The following is a 15,557-nucleotide window of genomic DNA, read 5'->3' on the forward strand; positions in this document are numbered from 1 at the left end:
TTTAGTAGGGGAGAGAAGAGGGACGCAATCAATTATAAAACAATACAACTCCCTATGGTAATAAACTACCAAAAGCTGCGTTACAGACTTTAAGGGCGCTAGGAGGAGGTCAGGGGAGGGGGGCATCTGAGAAGAGATGGGCCTTGGTCTAGTCTCAGGCAAAGGAAATGCCATCAACAAGAGCTCACTGTTAGGTCAGAGGAGGGAGGGGCCAACTGCTAAGAGGTTTCAGGGAGAGACAGAAAACAAAGTTGAATAAATAGGGTAGGGCCAGAAAATCAGATATAGGAGGTTATTTTAAACTTATATGTGAGAAAATAGTGAATATATTAAATGTGTGTGTCTGTGTGTTTGAGTGTGTGTGTGTGTGTGTGTGAGAGAGAGAGAGAGAGAGAGGAATATGAGAGAGAGAGAGAGGGAACAAGTAAAGTAATATATTCTACCAGAGTTTTTCTTTCTTAAACCCCCCTTTACTGGCTCCCTCTTGGCATAGCGTACAGTCTGAGTTCCTTAGCATTGCATACCATGCTCTTCACAAGCAAACCCCATCTATGTCCTTAGCCTAGTATTAAGCACATCCCATGCCTCCTAATTCTGGACACACTCCGCCTCATGCTCTTCCTTGAGCTTCTTGTTCTTCCTTTCGCACCCCGGAGCCTCTGCACAGACGTGTTCACTCTGCTCTATAGTCCCTTCCCTCCTTTCTTGGCTTATTGGAGTTCTACCCACCCTTGCTGCTGAGAAGCTTCCCCCAGCCCATCCCAGCCCAAGTTGGTTAACTTTGCCTTCCTTTTCTCTCACAGCACTTTGTACATATCTCCATTTTAGGACTTTTCACACTTATTGACATTGTTCTTTACTTATCTCTGACTCCTACTAGACTATGAGTGCTTAGAGGGCAAGAACCTTATCCTAGTCTTCTTCATATCCCCAGCCATCCAACACAAAACCTAGCACATGCCAGGGTGAAGATGCTGCGTAAGGCCTCAATCCCACTGAAAGCTGGAAGGAGTGGGATAGAGGGGTTCCAGAAAGAGGTTAAAGAAGAAAGTGAAGGGGGAGAATATGGAAATCATAGGGAGATCAAAGTAAGGGGATATGTCAGAGGAGAGGGACAGCATTCTTGTGAAGCATTGGGATTAATAATATAAAGAGCTCACTCAAAACAAGTGAGGTTAATCATAATAACCCCAATGTTTCTGCAGCATGTACTCAGTGTGTAAAACACAATGTTAGACACTGCAAGGCTATAAAGTGAAATAAAACACCTCTCCCTATGGTTTGGTTGGGAAGATAAGACAAAGCTAGATAAGGAGACTGACAGCATCCAGGCATAGTCAATTTCTTAAGTTTCTTAAAGTTCAGTACCATTTTCAACTTTAAGACTTTTAATATGCAGCCCCTCAGCAGTAAATAAGGTATTGTTTTACGAAATATTAGATATGGAAACTGACTTCCCTAGTTGAGATCTCAGGAAAGCTCAACCAGGCTAGACTAGAAACAACTTTCTTAGAAAATGGACATAGAATTGTGAATTTTAATACCATTTAAAAGTATTTATCATGTCTGTGTGTCCCAAACTATATATTATGAGCTTTTTTGAAGAAGGCAAGATCAGGGATGGAAAGGGAGTAAAGGTTTCACAGAGCATCTGAAAGGAGTGGATGGGGAAAAAAAGGAATAAAAATAGACAAAGAATAGAATTTCAGAGAAAGAGAATGGGAATACACAAGAGACAATAGAAATAAATAGATATTCCATTAACGCAACGGATTTTTTAAACTGTACATATGAATTAGCTGTTTAAATAATGAGGTATCTGATGGCTGTAATACAAAATGTGAGACATTAAGAAAACAAGTAGGATGTGCCTTTAAATTCTATGATAGTCACTTAGCCAAAGGTAATTGAAGGGATGCTAGAAAACGGATTAGAAAATGAAAATGGTAAAGTTATTATGTGAATAAGAGATAAGATGTACTCTCAGTGATACAGCTGATTTTTTTTTTTTTTTTTTTTTAGTGGTTCCTAAGAGAGACAGTAGGAATGTCCCAAGACATTATCTAGGTACTCAATTTAATTTTTTCTGTTTTATGATAGTGTGATACTGGGATGGCTTAGACATTTAATTTTTTATTTAATTTCAACAATCAGTCCTGAGTAATTACTGTGTGGTTACTCCCAGAGACCAGTTATGACCTCAGTGAGCAATCAGCTCAACAGGGATTGGCCGAGCAGAAAATGAACTCATCAATAGGGCATTATGTCCTAGGGTACTGAGGACAGTATAAAAGGGGACACAGGGGCCCTGCCACACTAGCTCTTCAGTAGTTTCTGAACATCTAGACGGTAGGATGTAGAATAGGTAAGTAGAAATGCAAAGCAGATATTGCAGTGATTGACTAAACGGCTGAGTTAATGGGAGTGAGTGTGTAGTTTAGACAGTTATGCTGTTAGAGAAAGAGGTGAGGGAGGAGGGGCTTTTTACTGAGTTGGGATTGAGCTGGATATTCAGTAGAAGCAGAAAGTATGAGTGAAGTAGAGGGTGGGCAGGGACTAGGAAATAGCACTTGTTTATTGGGGGGTTGATCGTACTTACCTGGTACAGAGCGGAAAATTCACATTGGAAAAGCAGTAGGAAATCAGTTGAGATTGTATTGGGATGAGGGGCTTGGTAGGGATGGAGGGAGGTTGGAGGTGGCACAAGGGAGGTCTGACTTAACAGTGAGCCCTTGTTTATGTCATTTCGCTTGCCTGATGTCTAGCAATGAAAAACATTTACACCTAATCTTGAAGGTTACAGGAAGTTAATTGGGAAGGGAGAGTACTAAATGTTCAATGTAAAACAAGCAGTAACAATACTTAAAGTATTTTCCTTTTTTTCCTACGTGGTTGGTATCAAATTGTGTTTCTGTGCTCAGAAAGAGGGAGAAATTAAGAGGTTGAACAAGAAAAAGTACTGAACTCTCTGCCTTATCACTCTGGGGCAGGTAGGGTTACTTCCTAGGTGACTGGGCTATTGGAGTGAAGGCAAAAGCCAAACTCAACCAAAAAACCCCAAGTGCAAGGCAGAATTGGGGCAATCATTGAGGTTCTTAAGCTTCAGAGGTTCCGAGGAGCCCTTGTTTGTGGTTAAATGTCTGTGCAACAGCAGTCTTTACTCAGGTTACTCTGAGAGGAGGCAGCTGTGTGTACAACAGCAGCTATGTTTCATCACAAAGTGGGCCCCATTTCTGATGAAAGACACAGAAGTTACCCAGGTTTAGTCCTAGGCAGCTTACCTAGCCTCTTTCAATCTGTTTCTTCATCTGTAAAATGAAGGTGCTAGGTGTGTCAACCTCATAATAGGGTTTTTGTGATGCGTGCATATGAGGTAACGTGTATCAAGCTCTTAGTGATAGTGGTTGGTATATAGTCAATGCTCATTATCACAGTCATTATTAATACTTTAAAGAATACATTTATCTAATGGCCTAGGGAAATACTTCTTAAATTGCCTTAAATGGGATTAGATGCCCCTTTGGTCTGGGTTTGTACCCAGACCCAGGCCTAGGTTTGAACTAAATTGAATTTCTGGGTTTGGTGCCATGGTGGGCGTGGGGAGATGGAAGTGGGTGTAGCAGAGTAGGAGGCAATGGTGCAAGGTGTTGTGGCCATAGGAATATGAATTTCCAGGTCAGCATTTGGTTTAGTTTGGCACCGAGTGTTATTCAAACAAAGCAGCGTTGTGAGTGGTAGAGGAAGGGAGAGGAGGAAAGTCAACACATTCTTGGAAATAAGATGTGGCTTTTGCTTTGCTATTTTGTTTTTTCTTCAGCTACAGATATATTTCTTTGCTCTTGGGCTCACATTGTAAATCCCTTCCAGTACATAGTACAAATCTAAATTTCAGAGAAACTTCTCTTTAAGATGACAAGAAGTTATCAAGACTTCCCTTGATCCTTGTTTTTAGTATAAGAACCCCTCAGTTGGGGTCATTTAGCCTAGGGAGAAATCTTTGCATGTACTTAGACACCCCCCTCCACCATGTTGAATATCTGCTATTTCCTAACGACTTTACCTCAAAGTGTTTGAAGGTGTATGTAGATGTACATTTATCCATTCTCCATGTATTTGTGTATTAGGCCTTTCAAATTTTAGTAAAAAATTTTAGTATAAAGCCTGGCAGTGCAATAATTAATTTTCCAATAGTTGCTGCCTTGCACCTCAGACGTCTGGCAAGATGTTATAGGATCTGGTCCTAGGTCAATATTCGAAGCACAGGGAAGCTCTGTGTGACCAAGTCAATGGAACTTTCCTGTGTTCTGGTCCTGAGATGTACGTTTAGAGCAACGTTTCAAGCAGAAAAGTCTGAGTATTCATCTCTCCTCCACAAATACAGGTCTTTTTGCAATGGCAATAAAGTAAATAGCCACTTGTGATATTAAGCTTGTGTCAATGATGAAGGGTTGGATTGCATAGGGAACTGATATAGCCTTCTAACCCCATTCCTCTAGAGATAACACATACTCACTTAACACTCAGTCTTTGCCCTCAAAGAGCTGACGTTTTTGTTGAGAAATCAGACCTTAACACACCTCCTGTGCTGTAACAACATAAACCGATATGTTCACAATACATAACATTAGGTTTTAACCTCTCTGTAATCAGCTGGGTTTTGATGGGAAAAAACAGGTGGCTGGAATATACAGTGCCTTTCTGTTTTAACATTTAAGAGGAGGTCACACTCACCAGGGATGAAATTTCCATAGCACTCTCTTTTTAAAAGTTTGCAGCGAATAGCTGAACTTACATTTCACTATTATGTAAAAATACTTTCCTTCAACTTTCCAATTACTTAGGGGATAAAAGAAGAGAGGAATACTGAGGTTTTGCAAAGTCCTACAGGGAAATTCTAAAAGTCATTATTATCTTTAATACCTAGCTTAGAAATTCTTTCAACAAGTGGTGATTATTTTCCTCAATTCATTCATATTTCCCCTTCCTACCCCATAAAACAATGTTCACAAACCGAAAAGCACACAAGTGAGAAAAAAATCAGCCTAATTCCACCAGAGGTAAATTTCACTGTTCCTTTCAGTTTTTGTCTAAGCACACGTGACTGTATGTATTGCTTTGCAACCCGCTTTCTTTTTGCAAATATATTTCTTGTGGGTATTTTCCCATGTATTTTCCTAGGTCACTTTTAACCTCTTCATTCTTTTTCTTCTCTCTAGGGCACCAGGGGCCAGGGAGGCCCAATCTCAGAGCGCTGCGGGCTCTGCTGGTGATATAAACAATATGGTGAAGTTATAAGGAGAGGGGAGGGGTGGGGGGGACGGGAAAGATTCCTTAGGATAGAAAAAAAAATGAAGAAAGCTCCACTAGAAGACCTACGAAATTTCCGACACTAGAACCTTTGTATATAGTTTTCGGTAACCTTCGGCAGGGGGCGCTTGGAAATTGTTGCCACTTTCCGGACAGCCTCCCGTACTTTACCCTCAAGAAAATTGTACAGTGTTTCCGGCCCTTCTCAGTTGTGGACGCTCGTAAGTTTTCGGCAGTTTCCGGGGAGACTCGGGGACTCCGCGTCTCGCTCTCTGTGTTCCGATCGCCCGGTGCGGTGGTGCAGGGTCTCGGGCTAGTTATGGCGTCCCCATCTCGGAGACTGCAGACTAAACCAGTCATTACTTGTTTCAAGAGCGTCCTACTAATCTACACTTTTATTTTCTGGGTGAGAGACGAAGGCGCCTGGGGCTGGCAGGGGATCCCGGGCTTTTAGGTGTGGGGGGGGTGTGACCCTGAGCGGCAGGTCGGGGATGGGGTGGGGTTTGGGCGGCCATCGCGCCTGGGACCCTGACGCCGGCGACCAGTGACTGGGCCTCGAGCAAAGAGCTCAGGCATCTCGCCGGCGCTGGGGTCGGAGTGCGGGACGAAGGCAGCCGACAGGCTGAGCTGGGACCCAGACGTACCAGCGTTCGAGTTCGATACGGGAGGCGAGGTGGGCGTTAAGCCCCCAGAGCAAGCAGACGGTGACCGTGGACATTTGCAGAGGCAAGCAAGGCTTGCCCGGCCCCATTGAGGGCTCACTTGCATAATAGTGTCTTTCTTTTCACTGCTTCATAAGAGAGGAGTGTTTCGCAGGTAAGTATGGGTATGCCTCCACTCCCGCCAGTCTATCCTTGGGCTTGCTTTTGTGTACCATTCCTTTGTACCCTGTGCTCATCCCTAACTGGAGAGGACGGGGGAAGTTTCTGGAATTCATAAAATCACTTTTTTTTTTTTTCACCTTCAAGGTTTTCTTCCTAAGGTTGGAGTAAGACAATTAAGGAAGTTTTGATCCCTAGGGTAAAATATGCCATGGGCTAGTGTTTACACACAAAAAGATGAATTTTAAGAATTTTGATAAGATGCCTTGTCCACGGCCTACTCTTGTGTGCAGCTCCGCTCCTAATCCCTTCTACTCTTCCCCCTTATCTGCCATATCCCAGAATATCACACCTATTGTGCTTTAAATACCTCATGCTTTGTGTTTTGAAGATGCTGCTATACACAGTGCGTAACTGTTTATATTCTCTGAATTCCCACATAGATCACTGGCGTTATCCTTCTTGCAGTTGGCATTTGGGGCAAGGTGAGCCTGGAGAATTACTTTTCTCTTTTAAATGAGAAGGCCACCAATGTCCCCTTCGTGCTCATTGGTACTGGTACCGTCATTATTCTTTTGGGCACCTTTGGTTGTTTTGCTACCTGCCGAGCTTCTGCATGGATGCTAAAACTGGTGAGTCCTTGTTTTCATTAGAATTGATTCTTGGTTTTAGAAAAGTTTTGTATGTTATAGGATTCCTTTCTTGGAACTGGCCATGGCCCTTTACAATTTTTCCTGTTCCTTATGAAAACTTGTCAAGTAACAGTTCAGCTGCCAGTTTCCACTTTCAAAATAGACATGTTGTTATTTTCCCTGCCCTTTTCAATGAAAACATGATGAACCAATTGAGAAGACGACCATTATTTTTTTCTTTGACTCCCTTTGCAGCTGTGCTATATCTTATTTATGCTGACTTGGACTTTCTTTCTTATCCTGCAGTATGCAATGTTTCTGACTCTCATTTTTTTGGTCGAACTGGTCGCTGCCATCGTAGGATTTGTTTTCAGACATGAGGTAAGCCTGAATTAGGGAAGCTTAGCATGTTAAATTTATCCTCTAAAAGATAAAAATGGATTTATTTAAGTAGAAGAGTCAGACCTCTGTATTTAAACCTGTAGCTGACAGTAATGGCCTTCTTGTAAACATTCTGGTTCACTTCTAATTTAAAAGAAAATTTAGAAAATTGTAAAGACTGATAGTCACCAGAAGAAAATTACTTGTATTTCCTGTCATTTTTCTGTGTGTAAGTACCTATTAAAACAGAGATAGTATAATTTATAACTTTACTGATAGGAAAGTATTCAAAGCACAAAATTGATAACCTTCTTATGCCTTGCATTTTGAAAAGATTAGATATACTTAATGCAAATCATCAAAAGTTTAATATTGGGCCAGGCGCGGTGGCTCACGCCTGTAATCCCACCACTTTGGGAGGCCAAGGCGGGTGGATCACAAGGTCAGGAGATCGAGACCATGCTGGCTAACATGGTGAAACCCTGTCTCTACTAAAAATACAAAAAAAAAAAAAAAAAAAAAAATTAGCCGGGCATGGTAGTGGGTGCCTGTAGTCCCAGCTACTCGGGAGGCTGAGGCAGGAGAATGGCGTGAACCCAGGAGGCGGAGCTTGCAGTGAGCTGAGATCGCGCCACTGCACACCAGCCTGGGCGACAGAGTGAGACTCCATCTCAGAAAAAAAAAAAAAACAAAAAACAAAAAAACAGTTTAATATTGAATTAGAAATCAGGTAAACTTGGGGTAGTTCAAATATCATTCGGTGAGTAGCAAAGGCTCATCAATGAGAGTTCTTATAAAGTGGTAGCACAGTCTCCCAAAGTAAGGTTTTGTAGCTTACAAATTCCATAGGCATCGAATTTGTACTCAGTTTAAAGTGGAAAAAGATTAGCAGGGTGCAGAATACAGCAGTACTGCATGGCCACTCAGATAAATACATATTCCCACAGCACTTTGAACTTGTAGTGGTTCTCATCATATATTTTAATGTTTTGCTTAGTAGTCCCCTCAGCTAACCTATATCCCTTAGAGGACAGGATTGTACCATGGAAGTTAATTACCATACATGTTGCTGCTGTCAAAGATATGACCATTGGTCAGATTCAAGAACTTACTTGACCTGAAACCAAAAGAACTTTCTAGAGGGTTTTCTTACTGACATTGTGTTTCTTTGCTATAGATTAAGAACAGCTTTAAGAATAATTATGAGAAGGCTTTGAAGCAGTATAACTCTACAGGAGATTATAGAAGCCATGCAGTAGACAAGATCCAAAGTACGGTAAGTGGTAACCACCACCTAGAGGGGAACACATTCCCTGCTGCCTCAGAGAAAAGAGTAGAATCTGGCTACTAGATGCTATCCACTTGTAGGGGAAAGAAGTGTGATGTGTTCCATTTTCCTCACATGTGCACCTGTTCTCTTCTGTCCCTGCTTACATCATAGTCCGGGTACTGTTAGTACCAACTATAGCAGGAAAGTAAAGCCAATACAAAACTGTCATGCATGGTGCTAATCAAGGACCCAGTGCTCATCTCTTGAATCAATTCAGGAGAGAGATCATTGAGATTAGTAAATGTTTTGAGCACAAATTGCAATATTAGGTTAAATGTTTGACTACAAAGTTGTAATACGAACTGTAAATGCTTTTGTTGGGTTTTTCAGTTACATTGTTGTGGTGTCACCGATTATAGAGATTGGACAGATACTAATTATTACTCAGAAAAAGGATTTCCTAAGAGTTGCTGTAAACGTGAAGATTGTACTCCACAGAGAGATCCAGACAAAGTAAACAATGAAGTAAGGTGCCTTTTAAAACTTTCTATTTGACAATATTTGAGGACTTAACTGAATGCAAAATTGACCCAGTTTTTAATTTTTTTTTTTGAGACGGAGTCTCGCTCTGTCGCCCAGGCTGGAGTGCAGTGGCGCGATCTTGGCTCACTGCAAGCTCTGCCTCCAGGGTTCACCCCGTTCTCCTGCCTCAGCCTCCTGAGTAGCTGGGACTACAGGCGCCCACCACCACGCCTGGCTAATTTTTTGTATTTTTTAGTAGAGACGGGGTTTCACCGTGTTCGCCAAGGTGGTCTCGATCTCCTGACCTCGTGATCTGCCTGACTTGGCCTCCCAAAGTGCTGGGATTACAGGCGTGAACCACTGCGCCCGGCCAGTTTTTAATTTTTAAATATAAGCTGAAATAAGGCAGGTAAGACTTGAGTTCAGACAGCTAGCAAGTAACACTTTTTTGTTTATTTTTTGTTTAGTACTTTTTCTAAAGACAGTGTTTCTCTCTGTCACCCAGTCTGAAGTGCAGTGGTGTGATCATAGTTCACTGGAGCCTTGAACTCCTGGGTTCAAGTGAAGTAACACTTTTAAATATATAATCCAAAAGGTGGAAATAGTTGGGAATAATTATTTGTTCTGTTGAGAACATATGGAAGAGAGTAGATTTCAATAAAATGAAAATCAAAGGCTCTGATACATACATCTTTCTGCAGAGGTATATGATCAAAGTATTTATTACCCTAAATATATCTTCCTGCAGTGGTATATGATCAAAGTATTTATTACCATAAAGAAAAGCACAGGCTGCTTGTACTGTATTTAATCTTTGTTTTTTTCCTCCCATTAGGGTTGTTTTATAAAGGTGATGACCATTATAGAGTCAGAAATGGGAGTCGTTGCAGGAATTTCCTTTGGAGTTGCTTGCTTCCAAGTAAGTCTTTGTAGTTACTTAGGAAATATTTCATCCCTCTTGTAGGTGTAAGCTAGAAATTTTTTCACTTTTTTTTTTTTGAGTTGGCATCTTGCTCTGTTGCCCAGTCTGGAATGCAGTGGTGCCATCTCAGCTCCCTGCAACCTCTACTTCTTGGGTTCAAGCAATCCTCCCATCTCAGCCTCCCGAGTAGCTAGAATTACAGGTGTGTGCCACCACGCCTGGCTAATTTTTTTGTATTTTTAGTAGAGATGGGGTTTCACCATGTTGGCCAGGCTGATCTCGAACACTTGACCTCAAGTGATCCGCCCACCTCAGCCTCCCAAAGTGCTGGGATTACAGGTGTGAGCTACTGCATTCAGCAATATTTTCACTTTTAAGGCTTAAAGTTTTTGCTTCAGGGGCCCGGATAGTGAGGACATTTTTAGGGAAGTTGCATTTTCACAAAACTCCCAGTCACTGGTCACAATATAAAAATACTTTATTTAGGAGAAATACCTGATGTAGATGACGGGCTAATAGGTACAGCAAACCACCATGGCACGTGTATACCTATGTAACAAACCTGCACGTTCTGCACATGTAACCCAGAACTTAAAGTATAATAAAAAAAAAAAAGAAGAAAAAATGTAAGATTTAGAATTAACTGGCAGCAGTACATATCTTTTGAAAGCAGTTAACTGTGGAAAGACTCAGTGCCCTCTTAGTTATGGCAACTTTCCAGTATCATAGTTCATTAAACAAAACATTAGATAGGAACCTTGGTTCTCTGTGCGGTCAGTCAAGATTCTAAAACGTTATCAGGATCTTTCCTGGGCTGCAACTGCCTGATGAGCTGCATACAAGTTCCAACCTATTAAAATTTAGATGATGCTACCCCCATATTCATTATGCACCAGTTGTTTTGGGTTGATTCCACGTTGTAGATCAAATTATGTTTCTCAAGTTGTGTTTCTCACTGTAGCATGAAGTTTGTTTTATGGCTCTGAATGATTTTCTTTTTTAGATTAAACACTAGAAATAAGACTAATTCAAGTTTAGCCTTGATATATTTTTAAAGTAGCCAGCAAAGCTATATCTAAATCTATGCTAATGCAGTAGCCACTAGCCACCTTTGAGTTGTTATAAATTATTAAATAAAATTAAAACCTCAGTTTGCTGGAGATTTGAAATACTTAGTAACCATGTGGCTGCTGCCTACTATATCAGACAGTACAGGGATTCTAGAACGTTTTCATTACTGTAGCACTGCTCTGGATCTTTCCAGGAAAATCTCTGCCCTCGTTGATGGAGATTTCACTTGTTAAGATACTTACTGAAAACCATGTCTTTGTTTTTTTCTGGGAAATGAGAGTAAGAAAAGTTTCTCCCAAACTTGTGACTGAATCTTCCTTGAGTGACAGTTTGCTGGATTTTCCTTTGGTAAGAGTTGTGAAATTCTGGGTCATAGTGGCAATAAAACTTCACTTACATTCTTTGAATGTGATCTAGATGGTGCAGAGTATTAAACATAACTCTAGAAAAACTCAAGGAAGAAAATTTATAGGCGAATTACAAGTGAGAGGGGAATATAGTTTGAGGTCTTCAAGCTGTTTTGTGTATGTATTTAATTTTGTTCCTATTTTATTTCTAGCTGATTGGAATCTTTCTCGCCTACTGCCTCTCTCGTGCCATAACAAATAACCAGTATGAGATAGTGTAACCCAATGTATCTGCGGGCCTATTCCTCTCTACCTTTAAGGTGGGTTCATTTTGGTCCTCAGCTCTGTCAGTGTTGATATTTATTCTAGCCTGTGTATATGATGCATGGACTAAGTTTGCCAAGAACGTCTTGTCTAGTAGTATATTTAAACCTAGCTGGTGCTATGTAAGCCCTGTGTAGGCAGGTTAGGTCTCTATACACAGGGCATGGTCAGAAAGTAATGACTTAGCTACAGCTTCTCTATGCATGCTCTCTGTTTTTATGCAACAGAAGAGTCCCCGTGTGGGTTTATATATTTACATACACATGTCAGCCTAGAGATCATAAGTGGTCCCTTTTCTAACATGTTTCAGCCTAGAGAGAAGAGAAGCAAAGAATCCCAATAATGACCTTACTTGTGAGGTTCCCTGGCAGGTGCACTCTGCTCATCACCAATATTGACATTTTCCCTAGTCCTTTTCATAGTTTTCATTTACCACAGTCCATCAGTCGTTGAGAGTGTGGCTTTCTTGGTAAAAAGATGTTTTTGGTGGGCTATCGTTCAAGCTGTAAACTCATCTGGTCTAGTAAGGAACCAGATTTTGGGAAGACGTGTGTTTCAATGGCATTAGTATTTGAGTGGTAAAATACTATGAGAACTGTTGTTGACTGAATTGATCCCTAGGGCACACTTTGCATTTTACTTGAGCCACTGACTAGGAGCACATAGGAAGGCCTTCATTAGCAGGAATAGATTAGAATGTATGTAAGCAAATACGGATGTTGAAATTTGGGTAACAAGTACATTAACTGTTTTTGTTTAATTTTAGGACATTTAGGTTCCCCCCGTGAATTAGAAATTGCCTGGTTGGAGAACTGACGACACTACTTACTGATAGATCAAAAAACTACACCAGTAGGTTGATTCAATCAAGATGTATGTAGACCGAAAACTACACCAATAGGCTGATTCAATCAAGATCTGTGCTCGCAATAGGCTGATTCAATCAAGATGTGTGTTTGCTATGTTCTAAGTCCACCTTCTGTCCCATTCGTGTTAGATCGTTGAAACCCTGTATCCCTTTGAAACACTGGAAGAGCTAGTAAATTGTAAATGAAGTAATCCTGTGTTCCTCTTGACTGTTATTTTTCTTAGTGGGGGGCCTTTGGAAGGCACTGTGAATTTGCTATTTTGATGTAGTGTTACAAGATGGAAAATTGATTCCTCTGACTTTGCTATTGATGTAGTGTGATAGAAAATTGACCTCTCTGAACTGGCTCCTTCCCAGTCAAGGTTATCTGGTTTGATTGTATAATTCGCACCAAGAAGTTAAAATGTTTTATTACTCTCTGTTCTGATGACAGGCAGAGAGTCACATTGTGTGATTTAATTTCAGTCAGTCAATAGATGGCATCCCTCATGAAGGTGCCAGATGGTGATAACAGTAAGGGACTACTGATGTTCTGTGATACATCAGGTTTCAGCACACAACTTACATTTCTTTGCCTCCAAATTGAGGCATTTATTATGATGTTCATAGTTTCCCTCTTGTTTGAAAGTTTCTAATTATTAAATGGTGTCGGAATTATTGTATTTTCCTTAGGATTTCAGTGGAACTTATCTTCATTAAATTTAGCTGGTACCAGGTTGGTATGACTTGTTAATATTATGGTCAACTTTAAGTCTTAGTTTTCGTTTGTGCCTTTGATTAATAAGTATAACTCTTTTATACAATAAATACTGTTTTCCTCTAAAAAGATCGTGTTTAAATTAACTTGTAGAAAATCTGCTGGGATGGTTGTTGTTTTCCACTGAGAACGCTAAGCCCTACATTTCTACTCAGAGTACTGTTTTTAGATGTGAAATATAAGCCTGAGGCCTTAACTCTGTATTAAAAATATTAATGTTCTTGTTTAAAAAATCTGTTCCCATAGGTACAGCAAACCACCATGGCACATCTATACCTATGTAACAAACCTGCACATTCTGCACATGTATCCCAGAACTTAATGTAAACAAAAAATCTTAAAGTGCAAATATTAACTGTTCCCTGTGAAAAAATTATATTCCATGTTATAAAATACCATATGATTAGTGTTCTCCTAGAGATCAGACTTTTTTGATTGTATAGTTTGCATTAAAAAGTTGTATAGGGAGGGATGTAACCTGTATCTTCAGGATAATAAGGAAATAAGGAAAATAATTACTAAAATTTGTGTTGAAGTCAGGGAATTATTTCTTTGGTTTTGAGTCTTTTTATACATCCATTAGTAGAACCTATCTAGTCTGATTGCCACAGTCCTTGAATTGATGGTAAGGGGGAGTTAGTTACAGTTAGAAAAAAAAACTGGGCAAAAACTACTAGTTAAATAATCATTAATTTTGAGTATGGGTTTTAAAATGCTTGGAGTTATTGCAGAAAAAGGATATTCTCCATTAGAACATTTGACGTGTGGCCTTTGACGTAAGATAAGAAAATTAAGTTGAAAAATAGTGACTCAAGTATAGCAAATCAGATTTTTGGCTACTGAGATTAAAGAAGCAAATATTTAAAGGATTATCAGCAATTTTCAAATACATATTTTTCACTGCAGTGGTTTTGAAGAACGTTTTAAAGTTATATTTAGAATTTTTTTAAAAAAAGTTTTCCCTCAGCTGGCATGGTGGCTCACATCTGTAATCCTAGCATTTGGAGAGGCTGAGGTGGGTGGATCACCTGAGGTCAGGAGTTCTAGTCCAGCCTGGCCAACATGGTAAAGCACCATCTCTACTAAAAATGCAAAAATCAGCTGGGTGTGGTGGTGAGCACCTGTAATCCCAGCTACTTGGGAGACTGAGGCAGTAGAGTCACTTGAATCTGGGAGGCAGAGGTTGCAGTGAGCCGAGATCGTGCCGCTGCACTCCAGCCTGGGCGACAAAAGTGAACCTCCATCTCAAAAAAAAAAAAAAAAAAAAAAAAAAAGTTTTCCCTCATTATTAAAAAGGAAAAATTATAGAAAATTAAAATATAGAATGTAGAAAGAGGGAAAACACCACACATCACTCTTAGGTGGATTGGTTTATTTTTAAGATGGTTTTATTTTGGATAGCCAGTTAGAAAACTCACTTATAGCTGATATGTGCATATGCGTGCTGAATTGTATACTTAATTCTGAAAGTAATGAGGAAACATTTCACCTGATGATAACAGGTACAAAGGAAAGTTCACGTGTCTTTAATAGTTTGCTAATTAGACTAGCCGGTTAGAAAGAGGGATCACTAGATGGGAGAGAGAGATCCAGTTTCCACAGGAGACGGTAGGTCTGCTCGTTTCCATGGTGACAATCCTAATGGCAGAGGGAGTGAGTTTCCCTTAGTGGCACAGGCTGGGGGTTTTGAGCTTTTGAGTTTTATTTTATAGAAATCTGGAGAATTTTACATTTTACTTCATTTTATATCCATGTTTAAAATAATTCATTTTTGATGTCCCAAAATTGATGTGGGTTGCCTTATTTCCAGGCACCAGGTTCCTCACTGCAAGGTGACATTTTGAGAAGCAGAGATCTCTAGGTATATCTTCTGAAAGTGTGAAAAGCTTGGTAGATTTCAATGGCCTATTCCAGGTGGGTTGTTGGGTTTATGTTGTAAGCATCAAACTTTTGTGGAAATAAATACCTAATACAAGGTATAAATACCATTTCTGGTTTTCCTCAGAGCTCACAAAAGAATCTCTGGGACTTGATGTTTTCAGCCTCCTGTCAGAATCCAAGCTGGTGATGCACCCAAGCAAACCTGTTAAAATATGAGATACAGGGCCGGGTGCGGTGGCTCACACCTGTAATCCCAGCACTTTGGGAGGCCAAGGTGGGTGGATCACGAGGTCAGGAGATTGAGACCATCCTGGTTAATACAGTGAAACGCCATCTCTACTAAAAGTACAAAAAATTAGCCAGACATGGTGGCGGGTGCCTGTAGTCCCAGCTACTCGGGAGGCTGAGGCAGGAGGATGGCGTGAACCTGGGAGGCGGAGTTTGCAGTGAGCAG

The 15,557-nt window shown here is 40.4% G+C and overlaps 2 protein-coding genes across 4 annotated transcripts in view; one reads left to right on the forward strand and one right to left on the reverse strand.

Moving 5' to 3' along the window:
* SRPX2 (sushi repeat containing protein X-linked 2) overlaps positions 1-3,309 on the reverse strand; it is a 32,084-nt gene extending 28,775 nt beyond the window's left edge. The window contains exon 1 of the mRNA XM_009197927.4: positions 3,282-3,309. The gene's annotated coding sequence lies outside the window, so the exon portion shown is untranslated. The remainder of the gene's footprint in view (positions 1-3,281) is intronic.
* TSPAN6 (tetraspanin 6) lies at positions 2,275-13,291 on the forward strand. Of its 3 annotated transcripts, none has more exons than XM_021932427.2 (9): positions 2,275-2,365; positions 5,217-5,528; positions 6,572-6,760; positions 7,067-7,141; positions 8,319-8,417; positions 8,802-8,936; positions 9,769-9,852; positions 11,486-11,593; positions 12,364-13,291. In XM_021932427.2, exons 3-8 carry the CDS (start codon positions 6,749-6,751, stop codon positions 11,552-11,554), a joined length of 474 nt encoding a protein of 157 aa, XP_021788119.1. In that variant the 5' UTR covers positions 2,275-2,365; positions 5,217-5,528; positions 6,572-6,748; the 3' UTR covers positions 11,555-11,593; positions 12,364-13,291. The 3 variants fall into 3 exon arrangements, with proteins under 3 accessions (XP_021788119.1, XP_021788121.1, XP_021788120.1); XM_021932429.2 differs by lacking the exon at positions 2,275-2,365 and adding an exon at positions 6,107-6,123 and having other exon boundaries at positions 5,342-5,528; XM_021932428.2 differs by lacking the exon at positions 2,275-2,365 and having other exon boundaries at positions 5,342-5,713.
* The last annotated feature ends 2,266 nt before the right edge of the window (positions 13,292-15,557 follow it).

This window comes from Papio anubis, chromosome X (genome assembly GCF_008728515.1).
Source record: "Papio anubis isolate 15944 chromosome X, Panubis1.0, whole genome shotgun sequence".
In the NCBI taxonomy this organism is placed as follows: domain Eukaryota; kingdom Metazoa; phylum Chordata; class Mammalia; order Primates; family Cercopithecidae; genus Papio; species Papio anubis.

Excerpts from the sequence above, each read along its gene's own strand:
- TSPAN6 (XM_021932428.2), top strand. The coding sequence starts at position 5,627 with ATGGCGTCCCCATCTCGGAGACTGCAGACTAAACCAGTCATTACTTGT. Across the intron at positions 7,142-8,318 it reads GATTTGTTTTCAGACATGAG|ATTAAGAACAGCTTTAAGAA; the intron begins GTAAGCCTGAAT and ends TCTTTGCTATAG. Across the intron at positions 9,853-11,485 it reads TTGGAGTTGCTTGCTTCCAA|CTGATTGGAATCTTTCTCGC; the intron begins GTAAGTCTTTGT and ends TTTTATTTCTAG.